Raw genomic sequence first — 15,211 nt, 5'->3', positions numbered from 1 at the left:
TCACAGCTGCCCTGGGGCAGACTAACGGAAGCGTTGCAGCTAATCAGCCCCTCCGACCACCTCCTCAAACATACAGCAGTTATTATACATTCACACGAGGCAAAGTGGGTGAAGTGTCTTGCCCAAGGACACAACGACCATGACACAAGTAGGGCAGGGCGGGGATCGAACGATCGACTCGCTCTACCAACTGAGCCACAGTCGCCCCATTAAGCATTTCTTTTAAGTGCATCTTTAGCAAGACTGTGAGAGTTTATTCTGATTTTAATGAAACAATGCACATGAATCTATAACTTATTATGTGGTTTAACATCTACCATTGACGGAAAGATTTTAGAGTGTTTTACTTACTTTAACATCCAATATTACTGAAGTTTTTCACATTGATTAAAGTAAACTGGAACACAACCTAGTGCGTCAGAGATTAGCATATTGTGCTGTTGGTCCCGTCTTTAGTACCTGTGCCCACAGTGCTGTAAACATCTGAACTCAGCTCCCTCCCATTGTCGAATACAGAGTCGTAGGTGATGCTGGGAATCGTGGGAGAAGTTGGCCTGTTGTCCTTGTCAGTGCTCTTCAACTTCCTCCTTATCGTCACCTGCCAAAGAAATGTAAATATCTCGGCTCAACAAAGTGTACCTGTGGATAGCAAAACCATGTTCACTCTGGGGAAAGATTTGGAAAGGCAGCCATGATTGTCAACGTATCAGCCTGTCATTGACACCGCCAAACTTTAGACAGTAAAAGAGCCAATAATATAATTTTTAAAAAAGTCATAGCTGATGTAGCTTTCTATTTTGGTTGTCAGATGAATGTATGCACATTGATTAGATTGAGGGTCTAAGTGCAACAGCGTAGGAATAACAGCTGCTCTATCAGGTCAGTAAGGTTACAATTTTATATTTTACATATTTTTCATATTGCTGTTATTGTGACATTTCACAGCTTTAAGGTGAGACCCTGCGAAGTCTAATGGGAACAACGTCTGACACAGTTAAAAGCGTATGCATTGGTGTGGGCATTGTCTGATACTGAAGTAGCAGCGATATATGAATATTGATATTAGCCTGCAGCTTGCTGATGTCTTTTTCCTTTCTGTCTTACTTTCTTACAACAATGACGTTGATAATTCAATAACAGCTACATTTTAAGTCTTTGTGACAGTTACAGAAACATTAAATAATGCAATGTAGATTTGTGTCCCTTCGGTCTGTCTCACACTGGACAGTTAGTGAGGGACTCCTGTCCTTTTGGCTTTGAGTTACTTCATTAATAAATGACAGTTTGTGCACTTCCTTTCAATGCACCACAAACTACAGGCTTCAAAATGACCATGAAGTGGAATCGGCACCTCTCAAAAACAGTTTTCCCACAACCTGAACATTATAACCTTACAATATTACAGGGATGTTGCTTCATATTGCATTAGTTTTGCCTGGGTGTTCCTAGTAAACTGAAAACGGAGTATAAGAAGAAGTTACACTGAAATCTGTAAAATGGTACTAACCGATTTCTTGGGCTTGGGTGTGGACAAAGAGGAGGCGGGAATGTTGGATCTCTTTTTCAAAAACATCTTGAATGTGACCGAATCAAAGTTCTCCACTGCAAAAGATCTCCATGATGTCTGAAGGAGCATGAAAAAACAATATGTCAGCTGGACGAGGCTAATTGCGTGCCATGCAGAAAAAGAAAGAAAGGCCTACATGAAAGGATGGTTTCAATAATAAGACTTGGGCTCAGAGACAGTTCGCTCCCCCGGCTGTAATGTGATGTTTTTGGTCAAATACCTGAATGAGACGAGCAGCTGCAGGGATCTGTCTGTTGAAATGTTTTTGTCTTTGCTTCTGCTGCACCTTCAGGGCGAAGCCAGAGCCCAAGATTCCCTGTGAACAAAAGTGCAGAGTTCCTGCTCATTAATTTAGTTTTAACGGCACGCTTACAGGCAGCAGCACGATTCAAAAGACAGAAATAAACATACAGCTAAACAAAAACGATGGGACAAGAGGCTTTAAATGCTGAAACACATGAGTCCATTGTTTACATTTTTCATTAGCATAATGTAATTGCTTAAAATAGATTCAATGTTAAACACATTTAGTCTTTTCTCATAAAAGATAAACTGTATTATGTTTTGGTTAAATGAGAGGTGTTGCTTTTCTAAATTTCACATCACTGCTGATTGAAAATCATTTGAGCGCTTACAATTTAGGACAATTTATGCACTACACTGTGAATATCAAAGCATCAAAAGTAAACAGAAAATATGTTAAATCAAATTAAATTAAGAGGCATCCATTAATGAAAATATTTTTTTTAAAAGATCTAATGTGATCCTGCAGCAGGGGAATTATAGTAAAAGGTAAGGCATTGTTAAACTTGTCAAGCTCTGTATCTGTATTAAGTTCTCAACTCTTTTTAATTGTAATCTTTTAAAATATTTGCAACAGTTAGTAAAGCATATGCAAGAATGAGTCATAGCTTGACTAAAGCCTATATACGGCACATTGTGTTTCCTTAAAAAATACTTTAAATACCAATTTAGTTCAGTAATAATTCATCTGAAGCATTTCTTTTTCCACTTACCGCAGGCAGGGCAAAGAAGGAAATGGCAAAGACAGAGAAACAGGATGCAATGGTCTTTCCAATCCAGGTTTGGGGCACTTTGTCTCCATATCCAATGGTAGTCACTGTCACCTTTGAAAAGAAAACATGAAAATTGATAGAGGAAAGTTCAGATTCTGGCTGTTTCAAGAGCAAAACCTATCCGTTACATTTCTGACCATTTTTGGAGCAGCCACTCCGACAGACTTCCTACCTACTTGAGTTAGCCTATACTGAAGTCACAATAGTAATAATTATGTTCGGCTCTTATTATTTTAAATGTGGTTAATGTCAGATCCCTGCTGTCATACAGAAGTAAACACTAAGGCCACTGGAGTCGACGTTTGTGGTTTAATTTACAAGTTGATGTGCAGTCAGTGGAAGCCAGCAAATTCAGTGGCGGATGATGATGAGGATGTGGAGAAAGAGGGACACATTTTTAATTCTGACTTCTTGTGGAGCCATGGCTGCTACTTCTGCAAGGAGGTGTGTGGGTGTGAAGTCGGAGCCAGGAGTGGTGCGAGCGTGCTGTGACTCCCACCAGTGCAGAATTGTGATGAATGTCAATCTAGTGACTTAAAAGTTGCATTTCAATATTTCCCTTCATAATTAGGTCACATTGCAAGAGGAAATCAGACCTGTATCTGATTTAGGACCACATAATAAAATGTAGCCCAAATCTAAGACTTTGGGTTAAATGCTAACTTTAGCATGTGAACCATGGCGGAAAAATTTTTGTATCACCAAAATCATCCTTTTTTTGTCAGCCCATAGGTACTGAAGTAGAAGTAGTAGTAGCTGTGTGACTACTATGGAGGATTCCCCATCCCCCATCAACCGCACCATACTGGACACTTTTTTCCATGTCCCCAGAATAAATTAGAAGAGGCGACGATTCCTCAAAAAAGCACCAATAGGCTCCTTTCTTTTGGATTGCCTTTAGTAATTTAATTGAGTGGACTTCACTACGAGAGGAGCTGGTACAGGGGCCAGTAGGTAAGTCTTTCAAAACAGTCTTCTAATAAACTCGCTAAGGTCGCTAACTACGTTGTTCGTGCTTCGTTTTATGTGTAGGGATACTTATCATCCTACTGCAGAGGTTTGGCGTAATTTTGAGCAGTATTAGTGGTTAAAAAAGACGTTTTAATGCCTTCACTGTACTGCCCAGAGCTAATCAGTGTTAGCCACGTCCTGCTGTTAGCGACTCTCCGGGATATCTCCGTTAATAATTCATACACAGGGGAAAAAAATGTCTTGATGGCTTATTTGATGTATGCAAGTGCCAAAAAAGACCATGGTATGGTTTTACGCTGGAATTACATTTAGATAGAAGATATTTCAGTCTAGATCAAAGTGGATTGACCAACAATGCCATCCCCACAGCCATGTAACTAGCATGACGAAAAAAAATCATTCAAAGGACTTTTTAATTAAGTATAAACACTACTAGCACATCTTCATTAGGACATAGTTGTAATGTCTTGTCATTTTACGGGTCAGCATGCTCCACAAGTAAATTATTTATCAAAAGACCCAAAAAAACAGCTCTGGACCCAAAAAACAGCATCAAGCCTATGTTTTCGCTGACCTTCCAAACAAGACTCTGAACTCTTCACCACTTTGAATCTCACTTAAATGTTCGTGCACAAGGAGTATTAAAAACAGGCTGTGAGCGCGCAAGAATGCACCCAAACCTGATAAAAACTCATGGTATGTAACGTATAAATATTGCAAATAAATCTTCATTCTTATGAGAGAAGTGGATACGACTCTGCTGTGTGTGTGCTTTTTTTTAATATCCCTGAAGAAGCAGAGTGGGTGGTGACTTATTGTATGAAAATACATTTTCATCCTGTATTCTCTCCACTGCTTGTTTTCGCTGCTTGTATTAGAAGCCCACTGCATGTGCCCAAGGGTTTTCACACAACTCCTGCTGTAACAACAACGGTAGTACGGTTAAAACTGTTTACTGTATGTTTGACCTTCACTTTCCAAATACTGTTGAAAACAAGAGAGTGTTTTCTGCAAAATCTTACTTTTGGCAAGACAGCGTAGTCTCTAAAACGATATTTGGAGGATGAGTCAAATAAACTCTCTTTGAAACACAGCACAATAAATGTCAAAATGTCTAACTGTGTACGTAAGATATTTGTTCTGTGATGCTGAAAGTTCATTAGGACTTAAACAAACCAAACAACTAAAAGTGTATTTGATCATCAAAGTTGACTGTTTTAACGGGTAATTAAAGATAGTTCCATGTTTAGAGACATGCTTTCTGCCAACCTGGTATCGCCAAACTTATTCAAAAATGCATATTAGTCTGAATCCTCTCCATTAATTCTTGATTTGGCGTCATGTCCGCCCCCATTTCTGAAAAATATGAATTGTCCCCCCCAATAAAAATACCCTTAATTATTCAAAATTGAACAAATGTATTTTCAGACTTCACATTCTTCACATTATAGATTCACATCCTCCCACAGTCCAAAGACGTGCATGTGATAGGTTAATTGATGACTTTAAAATTGCCCTTAGGTGTGAATGGTTGTCTGTCTCTGTTCGTCTCTGTGTGCCCTGCGATAGACTGGCGTCCTGTCCAGGGTGGACCCCGCCTCACGCAAAAGGTAGAATAAATAATGTTTGACAAATCTCTGCTCTCCTCCAAATGAACGGGTCGTTTCTTACACAGACGCTGATGGTCAGCTGGCTTCATATTTTGATATTCATCCATATCAATTAATCATGCATAAAGTAGTCCCATACACTTGGAGAAAAGGAATGTGGTGAGAAGAACCAGAGGTGACATTACATGCCCGCAACCCTTAAAATTATGATTTACTAATATAACAGTTAAGTAAGTAGTAGTGAGTAGTAGTAGTACAATAAATTATTCCCTGTGCAGTACTCTTGAATTTTATGATGGGCCACTACAAACATTTTTGTTTGGGGGGGGAGCACAATCAGATCGGTACCCCTGACGCTACGCTAAAGTGACAGACCCCTGTCTACCACCTCTCAGTGTATTTACCTTATGCCAAAACAGTCATTCAGTCAAGTCTCATTTCATCCTTCAGATATCAGACATGCACAATAGCGACAGATTCTTACCACTCCCCACCACAGAGCATCCGCATAGTTTTCAAACTCGGTGTCGCCACTGCCGTCGACTCCATCTTTCTCTGCCAGGTAGACGAAGTACGAGGAGAAGATCAGGCTCAGAAAGCCAATGTATAACGTAGTGATCAGCTCCTGAAATACATATGCACAAATGCATGTCATATTCCAAACGCATTAAAGACAAACAAAGGGATTATTAAAAAAAACAAGACAATATTATATGATACATCTGGGAATCTATATATACTTTCACACATACGTAAGCCCTCTCGACTGCCTAAGTGTACCAGTTATATCACTTTACCAGCTAACAGCCTGGAGACTGGTGTTGCTGTGTTTGCTATTAATAAGACATATGGTTGTGAATATTCATGTAAATGTGCTGTGAATATGATGAGTAAAATATTTTTCAGAGTATTCTGCTGTCTCTGCAGGCTTTATGATAAACTGAAAGGGGATTCACACTTTAAGCTGCAGTAACTACTTATCCGTTTGGCAGAGTGATGTACTTAAAGGACAAGGCTGGCGTGATTCTATACTTTTGCTTTCGTCAACAAATCCTATGCAAGGACCAAAAACCAACAATGTGTGAGTCCATTTCACAAAACTGTGCCTCTCAGCCCCGAGCCCATTTGCATCCACTGAACAGATGCATCTTTAAAAATGGGTCACGCACAAATATGTCATTTTATTTTTAATTTTTAAGACGGTTCAGAAATGTCCTGAAACAGCCGAACATTGTTGTTTTTTCCCTAAACAGGTGTGAATGCATAAATTAGCTTTTATGAACTATTTTCAGCCTCAGATTAATACACGTTTAGTGTGCTAGTACGTATCTATGTCAACAGGGTGGTGCATGTGGGAAATTCTCAAAATAACCTAGAGTGGCTGTGATCATTGTAATCAAGGAACATGTCACCCAGTGCACCAGAGTGGTTTGTTGATGTGTTTTTCAGTTTTTGGACAACAAAGGAGTTTGATGGCACAAAGGAATGAGATGTATCAGGGTTTGGCTCCCCGGGATCAGTTCATTGTGGTCTTTTCTTAGGATTTGTTGACATGCTGTCTATGTTAGAGACTGCATAATTGCTACACATGTTTAATAGTCAGGTCTTATCTTATTGGTTTTGAATTCTCCATGCCTGCTGAATATACTCCATTTCAGCCCTGTCTCCTAGGAATGATGCTCCCATGCAACAAAACTCCTTTCTTAATTAAGTTTTAAGGGAAATGTTTTTTTTTTATCCTGGACTACATTTGTTTTTGACGTACAAAATACATTTCTAATCAAAGTCCACAGAAGTCCATGAAAGTCAGGGTGGGTTGACCAAGATCTCCCCTCAAGGGCTAGATTTTCAAGCCTGAGGCCAAGAGGAGGTGCAGAAATCTAGTTTTCTTAAAGAACACAGAATATTATCATGGAATTTTTCCCAATAACGCTAAAAATATCCTGCCAGCTCTAACCGACGTAACATAATTAACAAGTGCATGTTACTTTAGCTGAATTTCCCTAATAGGCAGCCTTATTTTAACCCAAACTACAATCTTTTTGTAACCTAAACAAGTAGCTTTGTTTCAATTCACCACGTCATAACTTTAACTACATGTATCAAACGACCGCTCACAGGAAGGTTGTTTACCTGGAAACGTAAATGAAAATGCATCTGTGGGAACGTTATCTTTTAGAAGACAGGGTAGTCTATTTGGTGTATATATATATATATATATATATTGTAGTGTTCAAATTATTTGTGAATATAGCACAGTCTATGACAGCATAGTCCAGCACTACCACTAACCACTTTATTATAGAATAAATCAGCCCTTCTGACGTAGTGAGGATGTATTGCTTAAAATAACAACTTCAGACCCGACACTCCCTCTGCGAAGTTGCACCTTTAATCATTTAGTGGTGGATTTTCAGGGCCAGCTCTTTGAGCATGAATCTTTTGATGACTAAAATCTGTTTACATCAACTACAACTAAATCCAACTAAATGTCAGGACTTAAAGGATGAAATTGACTAAATATGACCAACAGACGTTTGATCTCAGGACTAAGCATAAAACTAAATCTAAACGCTGACAAAATGAACACTACTTCATTCGTTACTTTGTATATATTTATCACTTAACTTACAACAGATTAAAAAAAGTGGAACATAAGTAATAAAAAAATATTTGTATCAATTTTCTTTATGCAGGAACCAGAAGTGCAATAAAGTGTAAACTGAATTTTTCACTAATAATCACTTAGCACTGGAAGGTGTTGATTGAATTCAGATGGGCACTGAATCATTATAAATGAGTTTGAAACCCGGACAGCTGATGCAGTACGGAGTTGTCTTGATTTGCTCAGGAGGTCTGCAGTAATTGGGCTTGGCTTTAATGCTGTCTGACTCTAATAGGACTACTGCTTTGTGAGAGAGCTCTTTAAGTGAATGTTCTCTCTGCACTCACCTACTACGTGATTTCAACTGTACTTAACTACTCCGTGTGCCGGAGCACTCACTGCTGAATTCCTGATGAGTGAAATTCTTGTTTGTGTCTCGGCCCAAAACTGTCACTCCCGGATTTCTCAGAGCACCAAAGAGCGGCAACAGCAGCAGCAGCAGCAGCAGCAGATTATTGCAATAACAATCTGGGAAATGGCTGTGTTTGCCTCCCTTGAAATAACATAATTCTATCCTTATATTACCGTACATTTAGAGCTGGGCATATGGCGAACATTTTTATAAATTATGTTTTTCACCCAATACCTGCATATAAATATTTCAATATTATTGCAGTGTTGACTAATGTGATTTTTTAAATATATAATCATCACTAATGTGGATAATATTGACTATTGACTGGTGACCATTATTACTACTATTCATACCATTCTAGTATATTAACTGCCATAACTTGTTAGTCATATTCACATTACTATAGATTGTATATAGATTATTACACATGATCCCTGGGTCTGTCTGCCTGTCTGTCTGTCTGTCTGTCTCCCCCCCTACTGGTCAAGACAGATAACCGTCCACCATAGAGCTGGGTCTGTTCAATGTTCCTCTCTGTTAAAAGGAAGGTTTTCATTGTCACTGTGTGCACACGGTTGCTGGATAAATACAGTATATTATTATTATTACTATTATTATTATTATTATCATTATTATAGATAGTGTGACTTGTTGCTGTGCATGGAGGAATTGTTGGGTCTCTGTAAACCATAAATAAGTCATAGAGTGTGGTCTAGAACTATTCTATATGTGAAGTGTCTTGAGATAACTTTGTAATACTGTAATTTGGCACTATAAATAACATTTAATTGAATCAAATTTACTGTAATGTAGCCTTTAAAATGAGGAAAAGACAACACTTATGTCATATTACGATATCTCAATATATAAGGCAATATCTAGTCTCATATCCTATGCTCATATCCACATCGATATATATCGCCCAGCTCTCACATAAATAGTTCTTATGTACTCTGTATTCATTCAAATTACTACACATGTCTTTCTGAATGTTTGGGACATTTCTGGGCATCAACCCATTGGCATGAGAGACTGGTACACCTTCAACTAACATCACTGCTTGTAACTTTCAAGTGCATAAGGCTTGTGAATAAAAGCTTCTAATGCATTCAGGTACATTTTCCTGAAATGTCACTACCAAATCCATTCAGAAAACATGTGCTCCCAATTTTATGGCGAGCAAACAAGGAGCAACTGTGCAAATTGTGTTTACAAGCCACAAACTCTGGCATGCTACTCGTTTAAATGCTGTAATAACACCAAGTCTGGGTACTGATTGAAGTGACTGAAGCTCCTTTGGCTTTAACAATGCCAGCTGTTAACACAGAAGGGCTGCATTTTCATGCGTTTAGGTGAGAGAATGGCTGAACTTAATATGCAGGTCTCGTCTTGACTTAACACTTAGAAAATCACCAAGGAAGGTAGTGGGGGTAGTGCAAAGTAGCATCCAGCTAGGTGATGACCCACTATATTTCCTTGTGCAGGGCTGTTAGGGTGTGTGGGGCCTTAACATATCATTACTTTAAAGGCAAACATTGTAATGCAAAGAACTACATAGGAAAAACACCAAAAAAATATTAAAAATAACATGAAAGCACCAAGCACTGTCAGAGAAGCTCACATCTCAGCTTCTGATGCCTTTAAAGCCCAAACTGGACTAATTATAACCTCGCCTCTCTCAAGGCCAATCTTATCATGGCCCCTACACACTTATTATTTCCTCTCTGCTTCCATTTCTAAATTTGTGTGAAGGGTGTACCATATTGAGGTCCATCTCAAACCAGCCAGTCTGACTCTGGAGTGGTCACTGGCAACTTAAAATTTCAAATAGCCTACACCAGTGCTGACTTGTTACCCTTCACTACATTGAATGCATGACAATGGAACAAAACATCATACAAAGGTAGATGTCATCTGGCTACTGACATATAATTTTGGTCATTTACGTAGAATATACAGCAGGTTTTCAACCTCGGGTAAAATGAATCACGATCATTTGTGGAGTGTTGTATATAGTGGGTGAGAGGAGGATGTCTGCCACGCTGACGTCAATCATGGACGACACCTCTCACAGAGACTGAGCCTGAAGCAGCTCCTTCAGTAACAAACTGCGACACTCACAGCGTGAGAAGAAGCGAAACCGCAGGTCCTTCCTTCTGGCGGCAGTCAGACTTTGTGTCTTTAACCCAAAGATAACATAATGTAAAACTGTTGTTTATCACCCACCACATCATCATAGCAGACTATCCTGTGCAGGTTCCTGCTTGTTTCCCGTGCATTTATATTGGCATATTTTTAGTGTAAGGCTTCTAAAAAGTAATTCAGATAAAGCAATCTGTGAAGTTTGGGAAATTCTGTCTGTCTTTTCATGGTGGTTTTAATCACATCATTTTCAGTTTGATTACTGTAGAATAAAAGCGCCCATGTATTGGTTTATTATCTTAATTACACACATAACTTATACCCCTTTCAATCAGTTAATAAAGCGTGCATCGTCTATTTTATTGCATATGGCGATTAAGAGCAGGGTTTTATGCGTTTGCTTAAAAAGCTTAATGAACAGTCGTGATCTATCAGTATCCATGATGGCAGACAGGTGTTTACGACCAAAGTTTACCTGTAACATCCTCCATCTCAAGTGCCCCCTATAGCTGCAAGTGTTATTTCATGCAAAAGTGATTTCTTGTAGTAAAATGCATAGGAAATGACCTCAGTATCTCCCTGCACCGACCCAGCAGCAATATGGTCATAAGCCAGGGCCAATACAAGGACGTACAGCAGGCAGTACTGGATGAGCAACATCCTTGATGCTCTGCTCACCTTCATCACTCGTTTTACACAGACATGGACGACAACTACAGTGGCCACTGGGGATAATCACATCCACGTCTGTCTCTCAGCTGAATGATGCTCTGGAGAGGCTACAGTCATCTCTAGCAGATGAGCGTGTGGCCATAACCTACTGCAAGGTGTCTCTTTTCTTCTGGCTCTGCTGAATATTAATTTTGCTGTAAAATGCATTCCCTTAGGAGATTCTTACGGAAGCGTAGTGCTGCCAAGGCCGGAAACAGAAAGACGGATCAGTGTGGCATAACATGAAAAGTTTATTGTTATAGCAAGATGCTTTTCATGTTTTCACAAAACAAAACAGAGGAAATGGTGTGCAGAGAAGGGATAAATTACGGAACATGACTCGTTTACACCATTTGATTAGTTCTACTTCATGTTTGAGCGGAGGCATTGTGAGAGTATGTTGATATTGAGCAAAGGTGTGTGGAAAAAGACTATAATTCAATAAATATAGACATTTGTGTCATTTAATTTAGTTTCCATGGAATCTGTTGTTGTCATCAAAAGCACATGGCTCATTGTGCAGGATGAGAAGTTCTGCTGCTGGAAGCTACTGTCAGAACTGTTGAATCCTCAATTATCAGTAATAACTCATAAGTCCATTCAGTGAATTAGATAAAGTGTCCGCACGTCGTTCCAGTACTTAGATTAGATTTGTATTGCATATAAGAAAATACGTAATAGATCAGTAAAAAGGAACAAGATGCATACTGTACATGGGGAAACATAGGAAATAAAACAAACAACTTAGAATGTTTTAACGAAATGTTTATCATTTCTGTGATAAATTATCATATTGTTATTATAACTGTCACTCCTGCTTGAGTGAGGAAACAGTGTGCAGACAACAAGAGGGAACACTGGAGGATCGACAGCGGCTCTATTCATCTTCCCCGCTGGCATCCTGCTGGCCAGTGTGCCGGCGATTGACATTGAGCTGGACGGCCTCCGTGCCAACGTCGGTGTCCAGAGGTGTCCTTTGACAGAGACTTGGCTGGATCTTGGATTGCCAAAGAAAATCCATGTATGGCAGCCGGTCTTACCCACCTACCAGTGCCCCCTTTCATTCTGCTCACACTGGGTCCTCTTTCAAGAGTTTCATTTATAATAACAATAGGCTATGATAAGCTATCGTAAGCAAAACAAAAGCACATCATGCAGTTGCAATACCCTGCAACAAACTAGGCTGTTGGTACAAGAACTGGGGTCGGACACTTGATCTCTTTCACTGGAGTGTTTATACAGCGGTGATATTACTGATAATGAGGATTAATCAGTTCGGACAGTAGCTTCCAGGAGCAGAACTCCATCATCCTGCAAAATTAGCCATGTGCTATTGTTCAATGGACACTCTAAAATGTAACAAATATTTCTATATTTATGTAATTATGGTCTTTTTCCTCTCACAGTGTCTCAATCAAATGGTGTAAATGAGTCATATTCCTCAGTTTATTCGTTCTCTGCACACCGTTTTCACGTTATAAAGTGAAATTATCATGTTAGAACAATCTAATGAATCATGTTATAACAAAATAAATATGTATATTGTCATAACAAGAAAAGTTTATTGTCATTAGGTGAAGTGTTGGTATATTGTAATAAGTTGAAAATACATTGTTAAAACATGAAAAACATCTTGTGATAACAATAAAGTTGATATTGATCGGTTTGTCTTTTTCTGGCAGTGGCAGCACTACGCTTCTGTAGATTCTGCACCATGTTGTAGTGGGAAATGAAGAGATGACGAGGATAGCAATACCCTGACAGAAAGCCTGCGGCTCAGAAGCCCTTATGGCTTTAGAAAATGTGATGTGATTTCAGAGCTGTGATCGTGTACCTGCCGATGGATGAAGACGACGGAGCCGAGGAGACGCCAGGTTCCTCCCTGCCGGTCCACGTGGAGCATTCGCAGGATCTGCAGGAAGCGGATCCCTCTGGAAAATAATAAGAGTGTTGAAATGCTGATGTTGTACTCATACCAAATGCATGTAGGTATTTCCTGTAATTAGAACAAGGGGGACTAAGCCATACCATGAAAAACAGTCCACACTCTTGACCATATAGTTTCCTCTTGCACACAATGTCTCTTACCTTACAGCAGAAGTGGCAAAGACCTGGCCTTTGGAGCCCACCAACAGCACAATTATTGAGGCAACAACTACAATCAGATCTGTGTGGATAGAGAATGATGGGCTTTAGTATAAATACAGTGTAAGCATGCAGATGTTCATTCATTTCAGGATCAGCATAACAAAAACCAATGTTGTGCTTTATATGAGATTTGGAAAAGTCAAAAAGTGGATGGAAAGTGTGCCATTAAGAAATTAGCAAGATTATTCTATAAATCAGTTGAGGTGAGAGGGGTTACACATTATATTAACGCTAATATCCATTCCTGTATCCGGAGGGTTCCAATTTTAAGGATAATAAGCTGAAGGTAGGAGAAAATATTGCAGTGACAGTTTAAATTTCATGCTGAATTTGTCTGAGATATCTCATTTTGGGATGAAGCTCAGGATACATTACAGATATTGTTTAAATGCGGTGTGTGGGTGAGGAGTGATATGTCTGTTGTGTGTTTTTGTACACGCGTGTAGATACGTGTGTATTGGGGTTGTGTTCCCACCTATAATAGATATTGGCTTCCTGGCAAAGCGTAGTCGGCCACAGATGCCAACATATTTACTGCGGCAGCCGGCTGACCAGAGGCGCACAAAATATTCCACACCGAAGAACACCACAAGGACAATCTCCTGTCAGAGAAATGAGGATGAAAGAGCAGACAAATGAGGGAGAAGGACAGGTGAAAAAAAATCTGATGTTGCACAACTGTTCTCTGAACTCCCTCTATTTTTGTGAAGTGCTGCTTCTCACTCAAATCTGTCACAACAATTTATCAAGGATAACTGATTCTCCATCAGCAGCTGAACCGCTTGCCGCTGTTTAATTTGTACCACACCATTGATAAATTCTTTATTTGAGCTGTTACATGTACTTGGACCTGATAGACGAAAAAAAACATTTTGTAAACCTTACAAATAGTTTCATAATATGTGACATGATAACTAAGATTCCCTGGTAACATCTGAGGGTTTGGCTAAAACCTGGAACAATCATTACAATCCCAAAAGGTTTACAATGGAAATGGAAATTAACCTTATACGACTTTGAAACTGAAAATATTTCTGGTCCGCTCAGCTTGTAAAACCCCAACTATGAGCCACAAAGCTAATATAATTTGTTTAACACCAAGACAAGCTGGCTATCCAGCAGTGTCATCGTCCCCGAATTAATATCAAGATTTTCACACAGCAATTGATGCGCCATGTGTAGCCTACTTTCAGCCGCAGCCTGAAGCAGCAAATTGAATAGTGAAAGGGCTGTGTGAAACCACCCCCCTCAGGGTCGCATTCGGAGCACTCGGAGTGAAGTTTTCAAAGTTGGAGTCCTTTTGTTTTATATGCAAGGAAGCACAAAAACCTTGCAGAACACCTTGCAGCCAAGTATTCAGTATTTTCAGTATTCAGCCAGACCATGGAATTATGTGGCTTTGTCGAACTCTTGATTCCTATTGGTCAATTACGGCATTCTTCGATCTGTTATCTCTGAAATACAGACCACTGTTACATAAAAGTAAGTCTGTTAAAGTTAACATGAGCCTTGGTAAAAGTAAATAAGCCTGTGAAAGCTAACATGAGCTGTGGCAGAACGAATCCATATTTTCTGTTATATAATGGATTTCTTTAGTAGGTAGCCGTGTAATAAGTGACATACTGCAGAGCGAGCTGGTCATAATTGCGAATGAAACTCCTTCAGGGTTATTCAATGAAGACAGGCCCGCTCTGCATGATCCCTCACGTATACGTTCATTTCAATCTTTACTTCAAGGGAATAGTTTAAAAATTCAGCAAATGCACTTGTTTGCTTTCCCACTTAGAGTTAGATGAAAAGATAGCTGAGATACAACCACTGAACCCATCTTGGGCATGAAACTCAACCAGCAATCACATTTAATCACAGAGATGTCCCCGTCATGACACACTCCCAGGAATCCTGTAGAGAGTGTTAGCGCAACTGTCTGAGACTTTGGACAGAAATCATTTTTATAAAGTTTAG

General features: G+C 39.3%; 1 protein-coding gene across 1 annotated transcript in view; it reads right to left on the bottom strand.

The window, feature by feature from the left end:
- Positions 1 to 15,211, bottom strand: part of kcnq1.1 (potassium voltage-gated channel, KQT-like subfamily, member 1.1) — a gene marked incomplete at both ends in the record, with an annotated part of 45,324 nt that overhangs the window by 13,024 nt on the left and 17,089 nt on the right. The window contains 8 exons of the mRNA XM_083911834.1: positions 460 to 598; positions 1,508 to 1,624; positions 1,788 to 1,883; positions 2,584 to 2,694; positions 5,710 to 5,850; positions 12,933 to 13,029; positions 13,187 to 13,265; positions 13,722 to 13,848. Of these exons, the coding sequence (XP_083767960.1) occupies positions 460 to 598; positions 1,508 to 1,624; positions 1,788 to 1,883; positions 2,584 to 2,694; positions 5,710 to 5,850; positions 12,933 to 13,029; positions 13,187 to 13,265; positions 13,722 to 13,848 (907 nt within the window). The remainder of the gene's footprint in view (positions 1 to 459; positions 599 to 1,507; positions 1,625 to 1,787; positions 1,884 to 2,583; positions 2,695 to 5,709; positions 5,851 to 12,932; positions 13,030 to 13,186; positions 13,266 to 13,721; positions 13,849 to 15,211) is intronic.

The sequence above is a fragment of the Echiichthys vipera genome (assembly GCF_963691815.1).
Source record: "Echiichthys vipera genome assembly, chromosome: 1".
Taxonomy (NCBI): domain Eukaryota; kingdom Metazoa; phylum Chordata; class Actinopteri; order Perciformes; family Trachinidae; genus Echiichthys; species Echiichthys vipera.
This window is presented reverse-complemented; position numbering and strand designations above follow the sequence as displayed.